Source organism: Narcine bancroftii, chromosome 2, assembly GCF_036971445.1.
Source record: "Narcine bancroftii isolate sNarBan1 chromosome 2, sNarBan1.hap1, whole genome shotgun sequence".
Taxonomy (NCBI): Eukaryota; Metazoa; Chordata; class Chondrichthyes; order Torpediniformes; family Narcinidae; genus Narcine; species Narcine bancroftii.
In genome coordinates, this window is record NC_091470.1 from 310303957 (window position 1) to 310331883 (window position 27927).

The 27927-nt window shown below is 40.4% G+C and overlaps 1 protein-coding gene and 1 long non-coding RNA gene across 2 annotated transcripts in view; one reads left to right on the forward strand and one right to left on the reverse strand.

Moving 5' to 3' along the window:
• Positions 1–5833: 5833 nt before the first annotated feature.
• Positions 5834–27815, reverse strand: LOC138755514 (uncharacterized). Its single transcript, XR_011352351.1, has 3 exons — positions 27099–27815; positions 23040–23107; positions 5834–6808 (listed from the first exon to the last, which is right to left on the reverse strand). It is a non-coding gene; the product is annotated as an uncharacterized lncRNA (long non-coding RNA).
• Positions 27282–27927, forward strand: part of garem (GRB2 associated, regulator of MAPK1) — a 119832-nt gene continuing 119186 nt past the window's right edge. Inside the window, exon 1 of the mRNA XM_069921632.1 lies at positions 27282–27668. Coding sequence (XP_069777733.1) covers positions 27560–27668 — 109 coding nt within the window. The 5' untranslated portion in view covers positions 27282–27559. The remainder of the gene's footprint in view (positions 27669–27927) is intronic.

Consider the following 27927-nt stretch of genomic DNA (forward strand, 5'->3'; position numbering starts at 1 on the left):
TGATGTGAATCATACGCATCGGACATATCCTTCCAACAGAGGAACATTGTTGATGATCCAGAGGTGATTTTAATTCTAGCAGCGACTATGTATAGCACTATTCAAATGCAGGTTAATTTCATGACTACATGATGCGTCTGATGCTGATAACTTAATGTCCGCTAACTGCAAATTTGCAAATCGCATGCTGCAACGTCGCATGCTTTCCGTGTCATTGTGCATCATTGCTACATTTTATCCATTAGCCTCTTGGTCACGTAATGCCTGCAGTTCAGTTTAGACTGCAGGCATTCTGGAAAAATGACTAAGGGTGTAAGAGGTAAATTGTCAGAATGGGAAAGGCACCCTCATTCCTGTTTCGAGCTTTTTACACAGCATGCATTCTGGGAAAATGGGACAGCGGTTGTGTAAAAAAAAAAACGTAACGGCTGGTATTTGGGCCTTTTGAAGTGGTCTTGATGATATCCTAGAATTCAAAATGGGTTGTACTTAGCAGTCTGAGTCAAATTGAAATATGTTTGCCTTGATTTGAGGAATACAAAATATCACCTGCCTCAACATTTTTTAATTTTAAAATTTTTTAAATTTTAAATTTTGTTTAAATTTTGGACATACTGCATGGTAACAGGTCATTTTGGCCCACGAGTCCATGCCGCCAAATTTACACTCAATTAACCTACACCCCCAGTACATTACAAATGATGGGAGGAAACCAGAGACCCATGGAAAACCCACACAGACACAGGGAGAATGTATAAACTCCTTACAGACAGCGCAGGATTTGAACCCTAGTCCCAATCACTGGTGCTGTAAAGATATTGCACTAACTGCTATGCCAATTGTGCCGCCCCGATATTTGAAAATATCTGGACATCAAAAGCATTCCAAGATGCTCATGAGGAGCTACAATAATGACAATTTTTGTTATCTTTGTTCATTCAAGTGTTTGAAGTGAACTTCATCATTTGGCATTTAGACTTCACATTAGGAACTTTTGCACAGCTGCTTAGTTCCGGGATACTTGAAGCTTTTTTATGCTAACAATGTTGGGGGGGGGGGGGTCATTCCAGTACTGGCATTTTTTTCTGGCAGCAGAAGCAGTAACAGTGCCAGAATGCCATCTGTGTCAAAGGGCAATCTGGCATTCTGTGACCAACTTGGTAAGGATGTGTTTGTGTACTGTATTTTTTTTTTAGTGTATTTACGAGTAAGCATTATAAAACTTAGATAAAACATAAGTATTGTCCTGCTCTCTCATGGTGGCCCACAATTATACAGCAAAGATAAAAGGCAGTCAAGCTGGCTGACAGCAAGTAGTTCACTAGGGAATACCTGACTGACAGCCATTTGGGGTTTAGCCAATCTCATATGTCTATGCATGCTCCCATCAATGCAGAAGTCTGAAATTAGCTGTAAATAAAATGGCAGGAACCAGAGAAGAAATGAGCTAGTGATGTAATAGTGATGAATCCTCTACTAGTCTCACCATTTCATTAGTTGGGTGAAACTCTCATGTTTTGCTGGGAGGAGAATGAGAGATGCTTCAATTCATAACTACATAATTCATGGTCTTGACAGGACAGAAGTGGGGTGGCTTGATCATTTATGAATAAGATTTTTAAAAATGTATCAAATTGTACTGATTCTGGAACTCGACAGGAGAGTGTGAATGCTTAATTACTGAATCTATTCAAGACAGTCACTGACAGACCTTCAGATATTAAGGGAGAAGAGATTAGTATTAGGGAGTGGCATTGTGATAAAAGACCAGTTCCTACACTGATCCCATGGCCCTAGTTTCAGCTGTCCCCAGGTGTCTCTGGTCACCTTGTGGTCTGTGGGTTTGTGCTCAGTTTGAACAGTCTGAAACCCCCAGCATTATCTTTAATTATCTGTCACTAGCCCCCAATGATAGATAGTGGTGATTACTTGAGATGGTATGTGAGTGGAAAGAAAATTGTACCTAATTGACTCATTATATGCATGGTTTCATAACTCCAAAGGAAATGTGCCAATGACAATTTTTCTCAAACAAAATATTACAGTAACAATTGGGTCTAGAGAAGTGGTTCTCAACCTTTCTTCCCCACTCACATGCCACCTGAAGGAATCCCTAACTAATCACAGAGCATTGATGGCATAGGGATTACTGAAAGTGGTATGTGAGTGAAAAGAAAAAATTTGCAATACTTGCAGTAGGTTTTCCCATGCTCATTTATAAATTGTGTGCATATTTTCCCACACTCTTTTATAAATTGCGTGCATGTGTGTTTTATTCCCATTACGATTTCCCATGTTCTTCTGTTAATTGTTGTGTTAATAAAAGTAACATTTGATTACAAACCCTTGTATCTGGATTCATCTCTCTCAAACCTGACATTTTCTCAACAACAATACCGGTGCGGGGAGTGACACTGGGCTGCCGGGAGAGTCTCCCAACAGCCTGCCCCCAACAATAGATGGCAGTGATGCTAGTGAGCCACGCAGCGACAATGATCACTGTCAGCATTACCTACCATTATCACCTTAATTTAAACCACATATAACACTGGGGGAGTATTTTTGAGCCATTTTTGGGTGGAAAATAGTGGGTCAAACATGCTTTTAAATATGGTATGTAATGCATGACACTAGATGCTGATGCCACGTCCTGCCTCTTTTGCTCCTGGAATGCCAGCTTGCTGTGTCAAAAGACACATTGACCCAGTATTATGCTGGTTTTGTTCCGTTCAATGTCAACAACCAAAGTTGGCTTAATGCCTGGTCTTCCTTCTAGTAATATCGCGGGATTTCAGTGTGAAAATCCCTATCAGCTCGACAGTGTTACCCAATGATCGTACATTGAATTTATCAAAGGTTACTCTTGTTGTAGATTTGGCTTAATATGAACCAGCAAATTCTTGCACTTGAAGGGTTTACAATATGACAGTCCAGCGTCTATAATGTATGCAATTTGTCATAATATGCTTTTAATTTGGCATTTGATATAGGCATCTTTACAATCAAAGATGTGCCAGCAACTGGATTTAATTTAGAGATAGAGGCTCTTCAAACCCATGAGCTTGCACCACCCCAATACGTGGGAGAAAACTAGATCACCTGGAGGTAAAACACGAAAATCTGTGGACTTCATGGTTGGAGTAAAATCACAATGCCTGAGAAATGTGGAAGCTGTTATTCTGGTAGGACAAGGGGAATCCTGTTATTGCTATGTCTGGTGGAAGAGGAGACAAGGGCAGATGAGGGGGAAATGGAGGAGATGGGGGGGGGTGAGAGCTAAGTTGATGGTGGTGGGGGAAAAGTCATGTTTTTGGAAGAAGGAGGATATTTCAAGTGATCTGGACTGGAAGACCTCCTCTTGGGAACAGTTGATGCTTGGGAATAATGCTTGAGTGTGAGATGGAGAAATAGAGAAATGAATAGAATTCTTGTAGGGGACTGGGTGTGAAAAATTGCAGTCAAAGTAGTTGTGGGAATTGTAAAATACGTCAGTGGAAAGCTTATCTCCTGAGATGAAGACAGAGAGATCAAGAAAGGGGAGAATGTCACTGGAGATGGCCCTTCAACTCTTCCTCTGCTACATTGACAACCACATCACTGATGCCTCATGCACCCATGATCAACTCATCAACTTCATTCACTTTGCTGCCAACTTTCACCCCAAACTCAAATTCACTTTGTCTATCTTAGGCGATAGTCTCCCCTTTCTTATCTCTGTCTACAATTGGGGGGGGGAGGGGGGGTGAGGGAGATGATCTTGCCACTGATATATTTTTACAAATACACCAACTCTCACAACTACCTCGACTACATTTCTTCACACCCAGTCCCCTGCAACGATTCTATTCCTTTCTCTCAATGTCTCTATCTCTATTGAATCTGGTCCCAAAATGAAGTTTTCCAGTCCAGATCATCTAAAATGTTCTTGTTTCAAAAATGTAGCTTCCCTTCCACCACCATCAATTCAGCCCTAACCCGCATCTTCTCCACTTTCTGCTCATTGCCCTTCGCCCCCCCCCCTTCTTCCAGATGCAACAAAAACTGGATTCCACTTGTTCTCACCTGCCACCCAACCAGACTCCACATCCAGCACATTATCCTCCATAATTTCCACCACCTACAACATGATTCCACCACCAGACACAGCTTTCCCTCTCCACTTTTCATAGGGACTGCTCCCTTCATGAGTCCCTTGTCCACTCATCCCTTCACATTAATTGCAACCTTGGCACTTATCCCTGCAGTGGCAGGAAGTGCACACTTGTGGCCACACCTCCTCTCGCACCACCATTCAGAGCCCCAAACAGTTCATTCATGTGAAGCAGCACTTCCCTTGTGTATCTGTGGGAGTCATCTACTGCATTTTGTGCTCCTGTTATGACCTTTGCTCCATTAGAAAGACTGGACACAGACTGGGAGATCACTGAGCATTGTTGCTCTGTCTGCATCTGTGATGGAATCTCCCAGTGGCCAACCATTTCAATTCTGCACTTCATTACCATTCTGACATCTCTGCTCATGGCCTCATGCACTGTCAAACCAAGGCTACCTTTAAATTGGAGGATCAACACCTAATTTTCCATCTGGGCACTCTCCAACCAGATGGCATTAACACTGACTTCTCTAATTTATGCTAACCTACTCACTGTACTCCCTTGCCATTCACTCTGTCTTCTTTCTTCCAGCTATCTACCCTCCTTCCCTCTCCATTCATAGAGCCAACCACTTCCCCCCCCCACCCCCCTCCTTGCCCTTATCCACCTATTACCTCTTGCCTGTGGGACTGTGGTCCTCATCTTGCCCCTCCTACCATTTTGTTTGGACACCTGTCTACATTTTGTCATACCTTGTTGATGAGGTCAAGCCAAAAATGTTGGTTCTGTATCTTGGCTATATAAATTACATTGTTTGACCTGTTGAGTTTCTCCAGCATTCTGCTTTTACTTCAATCATGATGTCTGCAGACTTTTGTTTTCTATGCCTATGTTGACTCTGTTAAATCTTGTTATCCTTTTCATTATAATTTCCAACATTTTCACCATTACCAATATGAGCATTTTTTTTCCTTTCCCCCCCTTAAAGTAGTGGGTTCACAACTGCTACCATTCAGTCCAGAGGAACAAATGGAGAATCTAGAAATCCACTTACTCGAAAGCCACTACTTTCAAAATTCAGTGATGTAGATCATCATCTGCTTTCAAAAATAATTGCTTTCAAACTTTCGTTACTTACTTGTACTATTCTTTAACTAATGCTTGGTTTCTTTAGTTCCTTAGTCTCCTTTGACTTAGGGAATTTCTTAAAAAATTGTTTAAGATTAAATTTTTATTAGATCCAAAAAAAAAATTTGTTGGGTTGTACTGCCCTATTTAGTGATTTGGGATGGGACAAGTTCCAGACAGCTTTTCTTCATCTAGCATTGGCTGTAGCATGTAAATGTGTCGTGATTTCATGGAAAGGTGAGGCCGAGGTAAATGTAACTCATTGGCAGAATGAGTTAAGGTCTTGTATTTGGAGAAAATAACATATAATCTTCATGATAATTATGATTTATTTATTAAGATGTGGTCGCCATATTTGAAATATATGGGTTTAGTAATATCTTAAACTGTTGTATGTGTTTCTTTTATGTGTTTATGCTGTTTCTGTCCTGACTTGCTTGTGGAATAAGAATCTGTTTACCAATCACTTTTATTTTCTTTACTTGCTATTTCCATAGTTTCAAATACAAGTAGGTAATATTTCCATTTGAATGTGGTGTTACACTGCCTTTTTCAATATCATCTAATAGCAATATTTCCTATTTATTTTATTAATATTTATTTGCATTACTTATATTTTATCCAGTAAGAAGAAATAAATGGAACATTTTATAAATTCCAATGTACACGTATGAAGCAGCTTTTACAAATCCTGACCAACACATGTCTTTGTAAGCTAATATGGTTATCAGCAATCAACTGAATTGAACAAATGCTATTCAAAATCCTGAAGTCAGCATGACTTGCTGCAGTCCATGATTTGTAACATGATCACTATTCTTTCTAGTATTTGTGGTCTGAGTGCTTGAAGGAAGTTTCATATGAAAGGTAGTTAAGGAAACTGAGGACATGGAGCATTATTGTTGAAACAGAAAAATTCACACCACGTATCTGAACAAGTTGCTCTTAAATATGATTGCACATTTTTCTTAATATGTTGCAGGAAAAAGGGTGGATCCAAACTGATTAATCAGTTCCTTGGAATAGTCTGATCTTTTGATCCCTTTGTAAGAGGTATGAATCCAGGTGGAGTAAATAATAGCCTGGAAAAATTGAGAATTGCCTATTTTCTTAATACAAAATTCAAAGCTGAATTCTTGATTAGTGTAGATTCCTATTATTGTGTGCTCCCAATTCATTTTCATTTGAGAGGGACTGTCACTTTAGGGGAACACATCAAGCTGTAAGCCCTACAGGATTTGGAGATGACTGTGGCTGACAGCAAACTGGGATAGCGTGTTCTCAAATTCACTACTTCTGAAGAGAGAGGAAGTGCCCCTTGAATACAAGTGCAGAGACCATGTGACCAACATATTAAAGATCAGGGACCATTTTAAGGAAACAGCATTTGGAGAAGTATCTCTTGAAGTAACACTGTGCTGAAGTGGCCTCATGTGAAGATGAGTGTGGCCCACCATGGCCAAAGGAAAGGTCACTTTTGAAGAGGACTTAGTGTACCACACCATGACCAGAAAGGGAAGGTCATATTTCAGCTGATCTGCAAAAGGATTCTGGAAGCTTTGCGAAAGCCACTTGCATCGTTTCCCCTAGAAAAGGAAAAGGGAAGTTTGACTATCGCTCGTCTGAGATGACATTTCATTGGAAGCAACTCAACAAGGATTTTGTGAGTTTACAAAAGTCTTTCACCCTGGTCTCTCCCACCTCATTTGTAAAAACCTATTTGCATCAATTTAAGAGTCTTCATGTCACACTGGATTTGGAACTGATGTTCCAGAATTGGCCTAAAATGTAATGGTTTGGGATCTCTGTCTCTGTCTCTTGATAAAGTGTGATATATTTGGTGATTAATAAATTAAAATACTATTTTAAATATAACACCGGCTTGGCTAATTTCTATTGCTGCTGTCTGAGTATGGAACAAAATTGGGGGCTCATCCAGGATCACACTAAATTGGGATCCGTTGCTCCCTGGCTGGATATAATAATGCTCGAAAATAAAAACTGTTAAAAGTTTTTAAAAATCCATCAGAGTATTTAGTGTTGCGGTTACAAAAAATGAAGATGCCAGAAACAAAAGAAATTAGTTATTAAATTTGTGGGAAAAAGTGAAAAATCTGGGCCTACCATTCAAAGGAAGCATCAAGCTCGATTTAGTATGGAGCCGAAGCCAATGTTTGAAGAGTTAACAAAACAAAATGAAAATATTATGGCTTATATGACAACTGGTTTTCATAATATAGGTGAACAATTTGTGGAAGTAAAAGGGAAAATGTCTGATAGGTGTTGATGCCATGAAAGGGGATCTTAATAAATGCCTAATTGCAGTGGATGAAGTACAAGAGAGATGTAAGAAAGTTGAAGATAGAATGAACCAGATGGAAGAATCAGTAATGGGATGTGACATGCAAAAGAATATATTTTGCAAAAATAGATTCATTGGAGAATCACAGCCAACAAAATAATGTAAAAATAGCTGGACTTCTTGAAGATATTGAAGGAAAAGATCCTACAATTTTTTTTCGTAAATGGATTCTGGAAATGTTGGGGAAGGAATTATTTCAAGAAGGATTGGAACTGGACAGAGCACATTGAGCGTGAAGAAGGAAGCCTTTTCTGTGGCAACCACCGTGAGTGGTTCTAATTAGATGCTTAAGATATCAGAATCGAGATTTTACGTCTTGCAGTACAGAAAGCCCATGTTGATCAAAACCCAATAATGGTTCAGGGCAACAGGGTTTTCTTTTATGCTGATTTAAGTCAGGATAAAGAGATACAGAGATGTAAGGAATTTAATCAAGCTAAGACAGATTTGTGGAAGAAGGGGTATAAATCAGCATTTAGATATCCATCAGTGTTGAAGGTGTTTTATGGGCAATATCAGGATCAGTTTTTTGAGATATATCAGGATGACTAACTTTTGCTAATTCATTTCCAGATAATAAGTTGAGTTATGACCTCTCCAGGAAGCTGTTAATCAACATTAATTTTTCTTGAAAGTCTGGCCAGGGAGGGGTAGATGATCCCTGCTGAATTCGAAGTCATGTGCCACTAGTGGTATTGACCACACCCGGTCAATTAGTAGGGGGTATTGCTTTGCAGCTTTTGGGGGGGGGGGGTTGTATTAATTTTAAGTCTTGTTTTTGTAAAAGAAGGTAGCACCAGATGTCTGTATTCAAAAAGATGAAAAAAAATGGAAACCAAAGGGTTTCAGACCTGATGGTAACATTAGGAAGGAGTTCAAATATTTTGTGTCAGAGGATTTGGTTTCATTGAAGGAAGTTCACGACAAATGACAGTAAAAATCCTTCGAGTTACTGGGGCCACTCAGCCACTCATGTTGGACAGTGTTTTGGAGTTTTGTGAGTCGACTCCCGTGGGTGACATAAATTTGATTTGAGGTTTCAGGGATGACCTAGAGTCAATATTTCTGCACAAGATCATGTTGAAATAAGAATTAGTTAATGGAACTGTCACCACAGGGATCTGATCAGATTTACCACTGGAAGGAGTGTTGTAATTATTGGGAAATTACCTTGTAGACGGTAAAGTTGTCCATGAAGTGAGGATGACTACAAGCCATTCATTGATGAAACAAAGACAGATTTGGATGTATATCCAGCCTGTGCAATGATGTGAGCTATGTCTAAAAATCTTGCCAGTGCAGACAATTTGGGCCAGAGTTCTGGTGTTAAACCTGAGAGTGAGGATTTGTCATTCTCCCAAAAAGAGTTTAAAGCGTGGCATAACAGAGATCCTGAACTTGCTGAAGTGAGAGATAAGGTTCTCTCTGAGGAAGACATTAAGAAGATGCCAGTTGGAGATTATTTTAAACCATAGAATAAAGAATTAATTCTTTTCCCAACAAATTCTAATCCTTTTTGGCCAAAATTTTCAGGTTCTTATGAGATAGTCAAAGGTGAATGAAGTTAACTATGTAGTTAAAACACCTGATCGGAGATGTAAAACACAATTGCCATGTCAACATGTTAAATTCTTATTTTGAGAACTTGGCAAGTAGCAACGAACAGCTTTCACTAGAGGTGTTGGTTATTGATAAAACTGAGGAATTTAGGGTCCCTGAGATGGCACAGCCTGACTCTTGTTAGGGTCACCAAACAAAACATTGTCCCAGTTCATCAGTCTAATTTGAGTATTTTGCAAACTTTTGATTATAAGTTGGCTCACCTTCAGCCTCAGAAAAAGGAATAAATGAATCAGCCACTTTTTTAAAAGTTATGAACCTGTTTTCAGATATGCCTAAGAGAATCCCAATAATTTGTCATGAAGTGCCAAACCTATCAAACAACATCCATATCAAATTAATGTTGAAAAATGTAAACTGGTAGATCAAGAGATTAAATATATGTTAAAGAATTATATTAGACATTCTACCTCAGATTGGAGTTCACCTTGTGTCCTGGTGCCTAAATCAGATGGGATGGTTAGATTTTGCACTGATTATAGGAAGGTTACAAAGACAGGTGCTTCTCCAATCTCTGGGGTGGATGATTATGTGGACAAGGTTGGAAAAGCAAAGTTTTTCTTACAAAGATGGAGTTTATTGAAAGTTTACTGGTGTGTTCCCTTAACAGACAGAGGTAGGGAAATTTCTGCATTTGTGACTTCATCAGGATTATATGAATATAATATTTTTGTCATTTGGAATGAAAAATTCTCCAGGGACATTCCAAAGGATGATTAATTCTGTAACTTAAGGTTTAGAGCATATGGATGCTTATATTGATGATTTGGTTACAGAGGATAACATATGGGAAACACATTTCTGAGTTAGAGAAATTATTTGTCAAACTTTCAAAAGCCAGCCTTACTGTTAATTTAGCTAAAAGTGAATTTGGCCATACTACTGTGACTTATCTTGGGTATGTAGTTGGTCAAGGCGAGTTAGACAATTTCTATATTTCCCATTCCCACAGGCAATAAAGCTATTGGGAGGTTTTTGAGAATGGTTGGGTAATTTTTGTTGGAAAATGTCATATTTGTATTATGTCATGTGAATGTGTTAGTGTTACTTCAAACATTGTAGTTTGCAGTTAAAACTTTGCTTTTACAGCTCAAAATTTTCTTTATTGGTGGCAGATATTACATGCTCCCAGTTCATTTTCATTTGAATGGGACTGTCACTTTACAGAACAAATCAAGCTGCAAACCCTACAAGTTTTGGAGATGTCTGTTGTTGACAGCAGACTGGGACAGTGTGTATTTAAATTTGTAACTTCTGAAGAGAGAGGAAGTGTTCCTGTTTGATCAGGGTAATTTTAAGGAAGCAGCACTTGGAGAAGCATCTCTTGAAGTAATACTGTGCTGAAGTAGCCTTGTGTAGTAATGGACAATTTGTCTGATTTCTCCCTGTAAGGGGAAAGAGTGTGCCCCACTCTGGACAAAGGAAAGGTCACTTTTGAAGGGGACTTAATGTACCACATTGTGACCAGAAAGAGGTCATATTTCAGCTGACCTACAAAAGCATTCTGGAAGCTTTGCGAAAGTCACTTGCTTCATTTCCCATAACAATTAAAAAGAGGAGTTTTGATTACCTCTTGTCTGAACGGAGATTTCACTGGAAGCAAGAATTTCATGAGTTTACAACAGTCTGTCACCCCAGTCTCTCCCACCTCATTCGTAAACACTTTGCATCAATTTAAGTGTTTTTGTGTCAACACTATATAATGATTGTGACAGAATATGATGTGTTTTATACTGTGTATAGATATGTTTAAAAGGAGATAAATTTGGGCAGGTTTTTGTTTTAGTGTGGGTCACATACAATGACTTCAAAAAAATATTTAAAATACTGGAGCTCTGCTCAAGTTAGACAGGCTGGCTCCAAATGCCTTTGCAAAAGCTGTGGGGATTGCCTATAGAGTCTTCACTAATGGATTGTTGTTTTGAAAAGCAACAGATGAAAGAACTTGTCTGAGCTGCAGGCTGTCTGAGTACAGTTTGCTGTGCTAAGAGGGTCATGTGGTTTTATAAGCAGAGAGTAAAACAGGCTTGTCTCTGAGTGAGAGAGAGAATTCAGTTCAGTAGCAGCAGCTGGGACTGGAACAGGACAAGCTGGCAAGCTTGTGGAAAAACCTCATTTTGAAGACGGGTGGTGAGTTCTTAGTTCAGCCTGGTCAAAGCCCTTGTGGTCCACACAAGAAGAGAGAACTGGCTGCCTAATGTTTCACTTGAAATAAGAGAAACAAAAAGGAGCTCTGTGGTGACCTGAAAGAAAGAGGTTATTATCTGAAAAACCGTGATGGGACAAGTTGCTTTGGCAAGACACTGAAGTGGCTGATTAGAAGGAATCAGTTTGTGTTCAGGAACAACAAATCTCTCTGAAAACCGACAAGAACCTTCTTGAGTGGTAACCATGTACCTTTCAAGCACCAAAGCCTGGTGAACTTTATAAATGTTAAATTCTGTGCACGGTATAAGAATTGCCTGCAACCAGTGAACTTGGAGGAATGAGAAGTGAGATTGGACTGTGAATTAAATAACTTTTCTAAACTTACACATTCATTAAATACATGTGCACTTGGAATTAGAAGGGCTGTTAATAGTAATAAGTTAGAGTTTGATCCTGTTTTCAAGTTTAAAGATAATTAAAAGCAACTTTTGTTTGTAACCATTTGATGGTGAATATCTTTTGCTGCTGGATTTTGAGGTCCTCTGGGCTCTTAACACACTAATGTACAGAATTTTGAAGTCACCATCAATAAAGAGATTGTACTTTAAATCATCAAATGCCCTACCATTAATACATTAAGTCACATCATGAATCTTTCCATAAAAGTTTGTTTTGTTTAATAATTCTCAAGAACAGTTTTGCCTTCTTTCAAAAGATGCATTACAAATTATATTATATGATGAAGTTTGCCTTGCATAACTCTGAATGTTAACTAAATATGGCAGGTCAACATAGAGGGCAAGATGATGAAAGGCTTAGTATTTGGGGGAAAAAAAAGAGTTAACATGACATCCACTGGAGAAAAATCACTTTTATCACTCCTTAAAGAAAAAAGTGAACAAAAGCAATAAGTACATTCAATGATGAATACATTGATTAACAGCTGAAACCAGAGAGAGTGAAGGCACAAGCCCTTGGCAATACAGTTTTGGCTTTGGTTATCATACTGCTTTGATCTCCTATGATAATACATGTGTAACAACTTAGATGACATGGAAGAATGTTTATGGGAATGAACTGCAGCAATCTTGACTCTAAATTTCAGCATGTCAAACTGTAAAATTAAAGTCAATAAGTATCTGGAAAATTAATAATCAGAGCCTCCAAACTATAATTAAAAGAGTTTCATTAATACTCTCAATGAATGGAAATTGCCATCCTTAAACTACCCATCTTATAAAAGACTAGTTCTGTAATACATTATGGATTCTAGGTAATAATTCAGCTGCAAAAGAATTACTGCAGAACAGAATAACTAAAATATCAGACATACATATTGCCAATGATGCAAGGTTAGTTCAGTTTTCCCTACTGATAATCAAGTTAAGAACTCTTCTCTAATTATTTCTTTAAACCTACCATGATTGACATAGCTTTTATAAAATAGTATCGAAGGAAGTCTTGCTTCTTTTGAACAACTGTCAAAATAGATTTACCAAACACTCATTTTTTTTCATTATTTACAGATTAGAGAATTTTTGATCTCAATTGCATGCATTTCGTATGAGCACTAATAAAAGTTTAATAGATGTAATTTTTAATTTACAACTTTTCTATAATGGTTCAGTATCTAACATTTAGGTCATTGGGAATAAAAGAGGATCCTTTAGATAAAAAAATGTTTTAAAGCCTGGGAACAGGACCTACAGCTTTTAATATCTGAAGAAACTTGGAATGTAATTTTCAAATTGGTTCATACCTCATCTTTATGTACCTGCCACTCCCTCCTGCAATTTAAAGTAGTTCATAGAGCTAACATGTCCAAAGTCAAATTATCTCATTTTTAAGTGGATGTATCTCCTCTTTGTGATCGATACAACAATGGAGATGCTTCATTAATTAATATTTTGGACAGGCCATAGCCTTGAGAAGTACTGAAATAAAGTATTTCAAACTTTTTTCTGTACTTTTTAAAGTTAATTTTAAGCCTAATCCTTTAACTGCCTTGTTTGGAATTGTTGGAGAGAGTAGCATAACTTTAATGGAATTAGATTTGCATGTGTTAGCTTTTACTTCTCTTTTGGATAGGTGGGCAGTGTTGCTCAGATGGAGAGAAGTTGCTGTGCCTACTTATACCCAATGTCTACATGACATCATGTCATATTTAAATTTAGATTAGATGCCTAATATCCAGTTTAAATTTTCAAACTGTGGGAATCATTTATGAATTATTTTCAGAATCTCTGAATTGATAAGAAAGCAAAGGTTGTGGTGGTGCACTCTCTCGTGGTGAACTGGCCTCGCTTGTACTGCTGCATGATGGGGCAGCCATGAGAATAGGGACCTCCTTACCCTATGGTTCCAGCCCAGCACGTGCCTCAGGCAGTCATTATGATGTCACCACTTACGCGGTGGCCAAGCTCATACTGCCCTTAAAGGGGCGAGTGCGGGATTTGAACAAAACAGTCATTGAGAGCATCCAAGGTGGTGGCTGTGAGTTTCTTTGCTGCAGCTCCCACTACAAGGTGTGGATTCTCCATGCCAAACAGCTTCATTTTTGGGAGTGCGTTTAGATCTTTTTATAATAAAATCATAAAATATTACTGTAATATTTGTTTAATTGAGAATGCAGGTTATTGTGGATGAATTGGTATGATCTAAGTGCGATGTACTATTTTTTGACTTTTAATGTGTATGTCTATGTACTCTGAATTTTTCAATATGGAACTTCAATTTTAATTTCAATAAAAACATTGAAAAAAAATAAAAGAATTCTTCTCATGGATGTGGGAATTTGTTAATGAGATTGGCTGCCTGTGGTGACACAATTTCAATTAGATAACCAAAACAAAGGAGCTAGAACCAAAGGATTGCAGAGCTGGAGGGCTGGAGAAAAATGTAAAGATGGGGAGATTAAGGCCCAATGAAAATAAGGAAGAGAATTTTAAAACTCATGGCAATGCTTCATGCTAAGGTAATGTAGGACAGAGAAAACGGGAGTGATTATCTGGACATAGAACCAGAGAACATTACTGGACACTGAGGAAAAGATAAGCAGGCAGATTTGGAATGGTGCAGTAATTACAAGGTTGTTGTTACAGAGATTTCAACTTTCCTAATATTGACTGGTGCTACCAGTTTGCAAGAGGGATAGATGCAACTGAATTTGTCAGGTGTGTTCAAGAAGGATTCCTGACTCAGTATGTGGACCAGCTGACGAGATGAGAGGCCATACTGGATCTAATTCTAAATAATGAATCTGGTCAGGTGGCGAACCTCTCGGTGGGTGAGCACTTTGGTGAGAGTGACCACAACTCCCTGATATGGATAAGGATAAAAGCAGACAAAATAGGAAAGTGTTGAAATTGTTTACCTTTGGGGGGGAAAAAAATACGTATAGTTTAAGGAATCGAGTTGAAAATGTTTATAGTATTTGGAAACCATATATGGATTTTATGGATAATTTTCCATCCACGTCTTCTGTCTTTTTTAATAGCAATTACTGATTGTATATGCTAATATTATTGTATATTAAATGGTAACTGTTTCTTTATTTTCTTTCCTTTTACTTTTGGGTGGGAGGGGGGATGGGGAGAAAAATATAAAAGTTTTTTTTTGTCTAATTGGCTATGGATATTTGATTAATGTTTTCATTTTTTTTCCTGTAACGATGCAAACAATTAAATATTTTTTTTAAAATGTAAAGTTTATTTGGGCAAGGGCTAATTACAATGGGATGAGGTAGGAACTAGTGAGAGTAAATTGGAAACAAATGTTCAAGGGTGAAAGCACCGAAGTAATGTGGAGGAAGTTTAGGGACCACTCACATTGGGTTCAGGATAGGTTTTGTCCCACTGGGATAGGGAAAAGATAATAAGAAAAGAGAACCGTGGTTGACAAAACAGGTGAGGCAGCTAGTCAAGAGGAAGCATACATTAGATTTGGGAAACAGGAAAGGCTCATGAGAAGTAATATGGTAGCCAGGAAGGAGTTTAAGAAAGGACTTGGGAGAGCTCGAAGGGGCATGAGAAGGCCTTGGCAAGTAGGATTTAGGAGACCCCCAAAGCAATCTATGCATATGTGAAGAACAGAAAATTGATGAGATTGAAGGTGGGCTGTGAAAGGATAAAGGAGGCAACATGCGTCTGGAGGTTGGGGAGGTCCTAAATTTATACTTTGCTTCAGTGTTCACAAGAGAAAAGGGCCTTGATCAGGGCTAGGTTGGAATAGAACCAGCTTGTGAGTTGGATGATGTTGTAAGGGAGATTGTTAAGTCACTGGGGCCAGACACAATAGACTCCAAGTTGCTGTGGGAAGTGAGGGTAGAGATAGTTGGGGCAGTAGCTATGATTTTTGAGTCCTCTTTGGCCACAGAAGAAGTGCTGGAGGATTGAAGAATGCAAATGTAGCCCCCTTATTTAAAAAGAATAACGGAGAATCCTGGGAATTATAGACTTGTGAATATTGCATCAGCAGTGCGCAAACTATTGCAGACGATTCTTAAGGATAGGTTCTATGAACATTTGGAAAAATCTACTGAAGTATAATCAGCATGGGTTGTGACAGGAAGGTTGTGCCTCATGAACCTAATTGAGTTTTTTGAGGAGGAAACAAAAGAAATTGATGAGGGTAAGCCAGTAGGTGTGCTCTATATGGATTTTAGTAAGGGATTTGTCAAGGTCTCCCATGAGAGACTCATTCAGGAAGTTGTGAGGCATGGCATGCATGTAGAAAGCAGAGTAGCAGTGGACAAAAAACATTCTGCCTGGAGGTCAGAAATTCCACAGCAATTTTTTTCTGTGATTCTGTGCTCTTTGTGAGTTTTATAAATGACTGATAAAGGAGCAGAAGAATGGGTTGGTAAGTTTGTGGTTGATACAAAGGTTGGAGGAGGTGTGGATAGTGCTGAAGGTTGTCGTAGGTTACAGAAGAACATAGACAGGATACTGAGTTTGGCAGAAAAGTAGCATACAGAGTTCAATCCGGTTAAGTGTGAAGTGAAGCAGTTTGGAAGGACAAACCAGAAGGCTTTGTACAGGGCTAATGGTCAGTTGAGAGTGTGGATTAACAGAGGGAACTTGGGGTCCAAATCTAGACATCTCTCCTATCTCTGATAGGATAATTAAGAAAATCTTTGAAATCTTGGGCTTCACTAATAGGGGGATTGAATACAAGAGTTAAGAGGTCATTTCTGGTGATATCTGCCAGGATTCCCAATCTCTTCCACATCATCTCTGATTGGTTCCTCTCAATATTGAATCCCTATCACTACAGCTCTCCTTATCTCTTCCTTCACTTTCTTAGCCACATGGGCAGACTTTATGCCAGAGACCTGACCAAAGGCTTGTCTCTGGTATGTTGTACCACTCAAGAGTATCCAAAATGGAATGGCCACAACAGTACCCTGCACTGCTTGCCTGTTCCTTTTTCCTCTTCTGCATGTCACCCAGCTGCTTTCCTCCTGCCTGTGAGGTGTGATTTCATCCCCATAACTCCTGTTTATCACTCGCTGAGCCTCCCAAATGATCTGGAGATCATCTAGCTCCAAATATAATTCCCTAACAGTTTTTATGGAGCTGCAGTTGAATGCACTTCTCACAAACGAAGTCATCAAAGATACTGTTTACTTCCCAGACTATCCACTTTCTGCAAGAGAAGCATATCCCTGGCCTGTCTGCCATTCCCACTGTTTATGAAAGAGAAAAAAAGTTAGACAAAAAGTGTCCTTACCTGTGCTGCAGAGCTATGGATAATTTTAAGTTTATGGAGGACAGAATGTGAAAGCCTTGGTAAATGTGCATGAAATTGTCAAATTTAACAAATGCATAGATTAGACTTTTCAACAGCAGGTGAGTTGATGCATGAGCAGAGTTAGATGGTACTGTATTAGGAAACAGAAACAAATGTTTGAAAAATATCTCTGGTTCAAACTTTTGCTATCGTGATGATTCTGACCAGATTCTGGTTAAGGTCTATAACAGAGGTTCTCAACCTTTTTCTTTCCACTCACATACCACTTCAAGTAATCCCTTTGCCATCAGTGCTCTGTGATTAGTAATGGATTGCTTAAGGTGGAGTGGGAAGGGAAGGTTGAGAACCACTGGCATAGAGGGATGTGGAATTAATGCAGGCAAGTGGATTTTGTGTAGATAGGCAGGATGATTGGCATCGATGTGGTGGACCTAAAGCCTGTTTCTATTCAGTTCAATTCTATGTCTTTATTATTCCCGACACACCTTCGGTACCAATGAACAAGGCATCAATCAAGAGATCTTTTTGTGTAATCACCTGAACATATGAAATCCAATGTTAAAATCAGTCTTAATTCACAAGCACCTTGTATGTTCAGATCGTCTTTGTCAATTTTAAAGACAATTTATTTAAATACACAATGCATTAACAAGTCAGATCAGAATGGAAGGTGTGAATTCTATTGAGGGGAGGGAAGGGGAGAATGCAGTGGGAGAAAGAGCCTATTACATTCACGTTTTGTATCTGGAGAGATAAAGAGAGATACATGTAGCCATAATGAGAGAATTTCAAGCAAGAAGGTGAAAATAGGTAGGTGACAGAAAGATTGGTATACACTGGAGAAGAATCAGCATAGATGGTGTCAGCTTCTCATCCTAAAACTACTGCAGGTGGGTTTTCTTCAGGGGAGAAGATCATTGTGCATGCAGCTAAATGAGCTTTTATGATTTTTACTTTGTATGGATTCCCCTGAGGAGAAAAGATCAAGACTTCTCTCATGGTTAGTGAATAAATGCTGCCAGATCTTTTTATCTACATGTATGAAGAACTCACATATTTAGAAGATAGTTGTTATGTCCTCGGTTATACAATCGGAGGTCTTAATAAATACCAAGAGAAACTTGTAAGTTTAGAGCACAAACCTTTACTCACATCTCAAGCTGCTGGTCATGTATGAATAAACTGTCACACTGAGCATGTTCATCACTCAAGTGTGATGCGACTCTTACAGTTTTGCAGTGTTCATTCTCCAGCATAAAATAGTCACAAATTTCCACTGTATATAACATCTCCCTTCTTTAAAAAAAGGAACAGTATTAAAAATTAAAAGATTTATTAATATTTAAATTTCTTAAAAATAAATTGTTACTGCTTCTTTACCTGTACTTGCCTTTAAGAATTAAATATTCTAATTATACAATTGCAGTTCTATATTCTTCTTAGCGGAATCGCACTGGTGGTAGTTTGTTGTTTCTCCACCTCGTAGACTTTGTTGTGTCTGTCTGCTTTGGTGGTGTTAGTACGGTTGTGGGTGGTGGTGTTATTTGCCTCGGTTCTCCTGTTTCTTGCTGTTCAGCTGTTACGGTCTTGTTGGTTCGGGTTTCAACTCTGATTCCTTCACAGGTTGTTGGATTTTTAGAAGCTGCTGGTGCTTCTGGCACTTTCTGTGTCAGATCTGGTGTTGGGCGTATGTGGGTCCTGTTTCGTCTCCGCTGCCTTCCAGATTCTGTCTCAATGATGTATGACCTTGGCAGCTCAGCTTCTCTAACAATCTTTGCTGGACTCCAGGTTTTTAATCACTGGATCTTGAACATGCACATACTGCCCTCTGAAGAGTTCTGGTAGTGTTTGTACATGTTTATTGTAATGTTGACGACTTTCCTCTTGTATGTTAGTCAACTTTCTTCTTGTTTCCTCTTGGTCGTCTGGTGGATGGATTTTATATGGTAGGGTTGTCTTGTACTTTCTGCCATTCAGAAGCTCTGCCGGGGATTTCATGTCAGCCCTCAAAGGGGTGGCTCGCAGTGACAGAAGGGCGAGATGGGAATCTTCCTTTGTCTCTCGACACTTTTGTGAGAGTGTGTTTAACTGTCTGTACATGCCTCTCAATGAATCCATAGGCTTTGGGGTAATGTGGTGATGAAATAGAGATGGTAACTCATATTCTGCAGCTATTTCTCTGAATTCACGCAATGTGAATTCGGACCCATTATCACATATCACTTGTTCTGGTATCCTGTTCTGTGAAGAGTGCACAAGCTGCAGCAGTGATGGTTGATGCTTTCAGGTCCTTCACTTCCCTAATGAAGGGGAATTTGGAGTAGTAGCAGGACACAATCAGATACCATTCTTGATTTTCTGTGAACGGGTCTGCTTCCACTGTGTGCCATCGCCTGGTGGGTATTTCCGGGGATATCATCTCATCTTTCTGTAGGGTATGTCTGACATGCCGGGCATGTAGCCACCATGTTTTTGATGTCCTTATACATGCCTATCCAGTAAACTGCTGACTTTGCTCTAAGTTTGCATTTCTCCATTCCCATGTGGCTTTGGTGTATTTTCTGGAGAATTTATTTTTTCATTGTCTCTAATATTATCAGCCGAGACTCAACCAGCAGTACACCATTCTCCAGTGATATGTCATCCCTGACAGACCAATACTGACATATTGTAGGCTGTACCTGTTTTATCCTTTCTAGCCATCCCTGTATCACCTGTTGGGAGAGCAACTGCAGCTCTTCATCCTTTACGGTTTCTTCTTTAATCAGATTTAGTTTGTTATTAGTTACCCTGACGAGGTGATGTATCTTGATTTCCATGTCTTTCATTCTGTATTTTTCATTTGGGGAAAGACGTGACAAAGCGTCGGCAAGCACCATTTCCCTCCCTGGCCTATACTTCAAGGTATAGGCTGGAGCTGGAGCTGGAGGAGTAGCCTCTGTACTCTGGCTGGTGCCTTGCTTGGGTTCTTTTTCTGGATGTGTTCCAGTGGGTGATAATCCCTCTCTACCATGAACTGTCTCCCATAGAGGAATTTGTGGAATTTTTCACATCCATTTACGACTGCCAACAGCTCTCTTTCAATATTGGCATATTGGGTCTCTGCTGTTGTCAGATCTTTGAGGCAAAGGCTATCGGTTTTCCTTCCTGCACCAATGCTGCCCTGAGGCCTCTGATGGAAGCATCTACTTGTAATGTGACAGTTTTTTTTCTGTCATAGTAGCTCTGTTCTACTTCTCTGCAGACCACTTCCTTAAGCCTGTCGAAATCTTGCTGATGCGATGGTGACTATGCACCGGCCGAATGGAGTGTTGAATGTTGTTAGCAATGTCGATTCTTCATCTAGCTTCACATTTCAAAACCCATTCTTGGCACCTAGCTTACTGAAGATTTTGGATCCTGCTAGTTCAGAAGTGACGTCTTCAAGCATTGGTATTGGATAGTGCCCTCTTTTGATTGCTTGGTTTAGGTCTTTGAAGACCAGACATATTCTTAGGTGGCCATTTGGTTTTTCTTTTACTACTATAGAATTTACCCAGTCAGTTGGCTCGACTACTTTTGCTGTTACTCATTTTTCTTCCATTTCTTCCAGCTCCTCCTTTAGCTTTCGTTTCACTCTATTGGCACCTTCCGTGCAGCATGGATTATTGGTTTGTGTTTTGAGTCTATAGTAATGTGGTATTCAAAGTTTCTAAAGCACCCGACTGTGTCATCAAAGCATTCAGGGTATATGTCCATGACCTTGGCCTTATTTGTGATCGAAGGGCATTGCTCAAGTGGGGTGTAACTATTGATCCTCTTGGACATTTTCTTCTCCCTGATCTTGTTGTTTACAGAGATTAGCTGCAATTTCTGACAACTATTCAGGCCTAGGATTGCTGGTCCGTCAGCATCAACCACGAAGAATCTGCATATGATGTTCTTTCCTTTATGTTTGCCGTTTATTTGGACTTTTCCTAGTTGTCTAATGTTGGGGCCACCGTAGGCTGTGAGCGTGACATTTGCTGCGTCTAGTGTGCCTCCCTCTGGGTACCCATTCTTTATGTACTCAGGGAACATTTGGCGGTACAATCTAAGTGGGAGGATGTTGCTTTGTGATCCAGTTTCCAACTTTATTTTCAAGTTGAATGTTGTTGGTTTGTTTCTGATCTTTCTTTTAACTTGGATCATGATGTGCAATTCATTTTTTTCTCACTTCCCTTTCTTTGACATCACATGGAGGAGAAAGCATTTTGGACTCCATGGCTTTCTTCTTGTTAGTCCTATTCTATTGAACAATTTTTTTCCAACCACCTTTGGTGGTCTCTGCTTTTTAGGAATGGTTTAGATTAGGTATTAAACATTTTTATGATTTATTTTTTGATAATCTTGCTACATTTGAGCAACTTTCTACAAAATTTAATTGACCAAAGTGTCGTGTTTTTAAGATATTTTCAAATTAAGGAGTTTCTCCATTCTCAAGTATCAAATGTTTCCCAGACTCCTGCTATGAATTTGATAGAAACAATTTACAATCTACAACCATATCAGAAAAGGTTAATATCTGTTGCATATGACACTTTGTTGAAATCAAGGCAAACTTTATTGGACAAAATTAAACAACATGGGAGCAGGTCCTCCATATTTCAATTTCTGAAGAATCTTGGAATTCCATTTTTAAGTTGATTAACACATCATCTCTATGTGCTCATCACTCATTACTACAATTTAAAGTTGTGTATAGAGCCTATATGTTCTAATATTAGCTCTCTTTGTGACAGACATAAGAATGAGGATGGTTCACAAATTCATATGTTCTGGACATATCTGACCCTAACCAAGTATTGGGAATAGATTTTCTGTACTTTATCAATAATTATTAATGCAAATTTAACACCAGGTCCATTAATAGCCTTGTTTGGGATGGTTGAACAGAAGGTAGTGAAATTGTCTTCATCTCAATGTCTTGTACTGGCCTTTGCCTCTCTTATTGCGAGATGTTATTTTGATCAGATGGAAATATGCTGCCTTTCCCCCTCATAATTAATGGTTACATAATATGATGTCATATTTAATGTTAGAAAATAAAATGTTCAATAAGTGTTTTAAATTTTTCTAATCTTTGGGGCTCCTTTTTGAATTACTTTCACAAACTTTAATGGGAATGATCTCATAGGTTTGTGTTTCTCTTTATTTTTACTAGTACTTTTTCTTTACATTGCCATGCAACTTTGGAATGGTTTAGGGTTTGGATTATATAATCATATTTTTAATTTTTTTCTCTCTTCATTTCTCTTTTTTAAATATATCCTTGAATAAATAATGGTGCATAAGGACTTTCTGTTCTGTTAATGAGATTTTTATATTGTTACAGCTCTATCAGTATTATGCATCAATCTTTTTTCTTTATGATATAAAATTTAATAAAAATAAAGGCTGAGAAGATCTATTGAGAGTGTTATAGCCAACTGCATCACAATGTGATACGGTTGCTGTAGAGCAGTGGTTCTCAACCTTTTTCTTTCCACTCACATACCATTTTAAGTAATCCCTATGTCATCGGTGCTTTGTGATAGTAAGGGATTGCTTAAGGTGGCGTGTGAATGGGAAGAGAAGTTTGAGAATCACTGCTCTCAACCCAATAGTTACTAAATATTTTGCTTGAGAAAAAATTGTCACCTCCTTTTGAGTTATGAAACCATGCATATAACGAGTCAATTAGGTATGATTAAAACAGTGCTTTTCAAATTTTTTCTTTCCACCCAAATACCATCTTAAATAATCCCTTACTAATCACAGAGCACACCTATAGCAAAGGGAATATTTAAAGTGGTATATGAGTGGAAAGAAAAAGATGAGAACCACTGTGAGAGCATCAGATCGAAGATCAAACCACGAGACCATAAAAGCAGAGAGAGGATCACTAGGGTCTCCCACCCCTCCCTCACATTACTCACGTTATTGTTTGAAGATAGCTCGCAAAATTCGGGAGGACCTCCACCACCTTGCACACAGCATCTTCCAGCTACTCCAGTCAAGAAAGAGATACAGAAATATTAGAGCCAGAACCACCAGGCTGAGGAACTGTTCTTCCTGCAGGCAGTGAGACTGGTGAATGACTGTTGAATTGCTGGAACAACACTGAGACTTTACTATTTATTAATAATTTATTTTAAGATTTGTATATATATAAAACTATTTTTGTTTTGTTCTCTGCACTTTTCTTGGAGCTGTCTGAGGGCAAAGACCATATCAGTAGTTCCTCTGTTTGCGCGAAAGCCGCACTGTGATTCTGGGAAAACATTTTCGGCGACACTAGGTATTATTCTATTTAGGAGAATCCTAGCGAAGATTTTGCCTGCAAAGGAGAGCAGCGTGATTCCCCTGTAGTTTGAGCAGTCTGATTTCTCGCCTTTGTTTTTGCACAGGTGATGATGATGGCATCACGAAGGTCCTGAGGCAGCTTTCCTTGGTGACTACATCACCTTTGTTGACATCACCAAAGCCTTCAATACTGTGAGCAGGAAAGGGCTTTGGCAAATACTAGAGCGCCTCGGATGCCCCCCAAAGTTCCTCAACATGGTTATCCAACTGCACGAAAACCAACAAGGTTGGGTCAGATACAGCAATGACCTCTCTGAACCCTTCTCCATTAACAATGGCGTGAAGCAAGGCTGCGTTCTCGCACCAACCCTCTTTTCAATCTTCTTCAGCATGATGCTGAAACAAACCATGAAAGACCTCAACAATGTAGACGCTGTTTACATCCGGTACCACACGGATGGGAGTCTCTTCAATCTGAGGCATCTGCAAGCTCACACCAAGACACAAGAGCAACTTGTCCGTGAACTACTCTTTGCAGACGATGCCGCTTTAGTTGCCCATTCAGAGCCAGCTCTTCAGCGCTTGACGTCCTGTTTTGCAGAAACTGCCAAAATGTTTGGCCTGGAAGTCAGCCTGAAGAAAACTGAGGTTCTCCATCAGCCAGCTCCCCACCATAACTACCACCCCCCCCACATCTCCATCGGGCACACAAAACTCAAAACGGTCAACCAGTTTACCTATCTCGACTGCACCATCTCATCGGATGCAAGGATCGACAATGAGATAGACAACAGACTCGCCAAGGCAAATAGCGCCTTTGGAAGACTACACAAAAGAGTCTGGAAAATCAACCAACTGAAAAACCTCACAAAGATTAGCGTATACAGAGCCGTTATCATACCCACACTCCTGTTCAGCTCTGAATCATGGGTCCTCTACCGGCATCACCTACGGCTCCTAGAACGCTTCCACCAGCGTTGTCTCCGCTCCATCCTCAACATTAATTGGAGCGACTTCATCCCCAACATCGAAGTACTTGAGATGGCAGAGGCTGACAGCATCGAATCCACGCAGCTGAAGATCCAACTGCGCTGGGTAGGTCACGTCTCCAGAATGGAGGACCATTGCCTTCCCAAGATCGTGTTATATGGTGAGCTCTCCACTGGCCACGTTACAGAGGTGCACCAAAGAAGAGGTACAAAGGACTGCCTAAAGAAATCTCTTGGTGCCTGCCACATTGACCACCGCCAGTGGGCTGATATCGCCTCAAACCATGCATCTTGGCGCCTCATAGTTCGGTGGGCGGCAACCTCCTTTGAAGAAGACCGCAGAGCCCACCTCAGTGACAAAAGACAAAGGAGGAAAAACCCAACATCCAACCCCAACCAACCAATTTTCCCTTGCAACTGCTGCAACCGTGTCTGCCTGTCCTGCATCGGACTTGTCAGCCACAAACGAGCCTGCAGCTGACGTGGACATTACCCCTCCATAAATCTTCGTCCGCGAAGCCAAGCCAAAGAAAATATAGAACTATGTATATGTCAAATCACCTTTATTTGTGTTCATACCATGCTTGCACAGGAAAGACAAGATAGTATTTCTCCAGGACTACAGAACATATTTACATAAATATAGGTTAGAATAGGTTAGAGGTTCAACACATTTAAAATATTAAGACTTATACATTCACAGTCCATGGCACCCAATCCCCAAATGTTCTGGGAGTTCAGGAGTCTGATGGCTTGGGGAGAAAAGCTCTTGTCCAATCTGGATTTAAGGACACGGGTGCTGCAGTACCTCCTACCAGATGGCAGAAATAACAGTTTACGTGAGGGGTGTGTGGAGTCCTTCACAATGTTTATTGCCTTTTATCTGCATCGAGTGTTGTAAATGTCCTTCATGGTAGAAAGAGAGTCCCTGATTATCTTTTCTGCTGACTTCACTATCCTCTGCAGTGTCTTACTGTCCGAGGAGGTACAGCTTCCAACCAGGTTGTGATGCAGATGTACAGGATGCTCTTGATACATTGTTGGTAGATCGTAGTGAGGATGGAGGGTGGGAAATGAACTTTCTTCAACCTTTGCAGCTTTCTTGGCTATGGAGTTTATGTTAAGGGACCATGTGAGGTTCTTCGCCAAGTGCACTCCAAGGAACTTGATACTTTTGACGACCTCAATGGTGGAGCTGTCAATGGTCAGCAGAGCATGGTCCCCCCGGGCCCTCTTGAAGTTGAAAATCATCTCTTTTGTTTGTTTTGACATACAGATACAGGTTGTTGGCTGTGCACCAGTCTATTAGCGATTCTACTTCATCTCTGTGCGCTGACTTGTCATTCTTACTGATCAGGCCTACCACGGTCATGACGTCAGCAAACTTGATGATGTGGTTCATGCTGTGTTTAGCTGCACAGTCGTGGGTCAGCTAAGTGAACAGCAGTGGACTTAGCATCACAGTCCGGATGCCCCCCCCCACCCCACCCATGCTCAGTGTGATGTATCATTTGTCTGTATGTGTGTTGGCACTGTTTTACATCATGACACTGTTTTGTTGGGTTGTACTGGAATGATCAGGTGATAAATAAACTTGAACAAAGTTTGCAAAAATCTGGTGAAAATGGGTTGTGAAAAGATAGAATCAATGGAAATATCAGAATTTCTGGTGAGGAAATTCAGGGCGGCACAGCTGGTGTAGCAGTTAGTGGAACACTGTTATCGTGCCAGCATTTGGTACTGGGGTTTGAATCCCGCGATGTTTGTAAAGAGTTTGTATGTTCTCCCTGTGACTGCGTGGGTTTCCTCCAGGTGCTCTTGTTTCTTCCCACCGTTCAAAATATATCGGGGATTGTTGGTTAATTGGATATAATTGGGCAGCACAGACTCGTGGGCTGAAATGGCCTGTGAGCTTGCTATAAGTCTAAATTAAAAATCAACAAAATCTATAGTTGGAGATGTGCCTTATACAGCTTAAATGCCATGAAGTCATGTGGTGTTAGAGAAGTGGAGGAGTCAAGAAAGAAAATACTGGATATCAAGAAAATACATGTGGAAGATGACTCATATTTTTGAATTATTTTGTCAAGTTGTAACATACAGATGAGAAATGGGAAGAGACCTTGGTTAGACCAATTCCAGAATGACCAAAGCTATCAATATGATTCAAAGAGTGCAGAGAAAATTTACAAGGATGTGGCTGAGAGCTTAGTTATTGGGAAGGTCGAAGAGGTTAGAATTTTATTCCCTGGAGCTTTGGACAATGAGTGGAGATCTAATAGAGATACAAATTATGAGGGGTAAAGACAGAGCAAATGCAAACAGGCTTTTTCCCCACTGAGATTGGGAAAGCAAGAACATGGGTTAAGGGCGAAAGTGAAATGTTTAGGGGGAACCATTCAGAGGGCGGTGAGAATGTGGAACCAGCCTCGAGCGAAGGTGGTGGATGCGGGTTCGATTTCCACATTGAAGAGAAGATCGGAGAAGTGAGGTGGATGGGGAGGGTTCTGGTCCGATCGGATTTGGAATAAATAGATCGGCACGGACGAGATGGGCCGAAGGGTTTGTCTTTCGGTGCTCTGATTCCTGTCCCGATAGGATTCCTGTCGCACAAGGAAATCTGGGGCCACCAACACAAAAAAAATGAGGAGAAACACAGCGGAAAAATTAAGCGCATCACCAGAATAAATGAAATACTTGTACCTTTTTTTAAAGAATTGAAAAACGAAATCTTTGCGGGTAAATGAAAAGTGGACGTAGTTTCCACAGAATTAAAGTTGGACAAGAGAACAAAAAGCTCTCGATGCTCAGGCTGCAAACGCGGATAAAGTTCACGACTGAGGTTGATGACCTTCCCTCAGAGGACGTTGTGCTTGGGGGGCGGGGGGAGGGGAGCGAGGTGGTGGTGCCCACGACTGCGCAGTGACGGGCTCCTCAAGGTAGGCTGTACCAGGCGGGCGGGTGGTGCAGCTCCTCCTCCCTCCCTCCGAGAGGCGCCGCGGCTGGCTGGGCTGGGATCCCTGGCATGGCGTTTCGGGAGCGCGGCCCGGAGCCTATCACCCGAGCTCTCGAAGTGGTGGCCGCAGACCGTCCCGAAGAGGCCTTGCGGCCGGATGGAAGCCTGCGGTTGAGCGCTCCCCGCCTCTGCTTGGCTGACGGGCAGCATGGAGACGCTGAGCGGCACCAAGGAGATCCAGTGGAGCGGCGTGGCGCGGCCCCTTGACCTGTTGGTCGGCTCGTACCGCTTACCGCAGCTCGTGCGGCTGGACGAGGGTAAGTCGGCACGCGAGTCCGAGGCTCGCATCGGATGGGGAGGGGCGGCCCGGTTCATCCACCAGGGCCTCGGCCTCCCAGCAAGCGAGTTCACAGAGTGAAAGTTCCCCATCGTGGGCTACGATCCCAGTGGACTGGCGGCCTTAGTCGCCCTCATTCCCAAGGTGGGCGGACTGCCGGACTGAACTTCCAACACACATCGACCGCTGGCCAGTCAGTGGTCGTTCTCGCCGCTGTAATTTTGGTTTATGTATATATA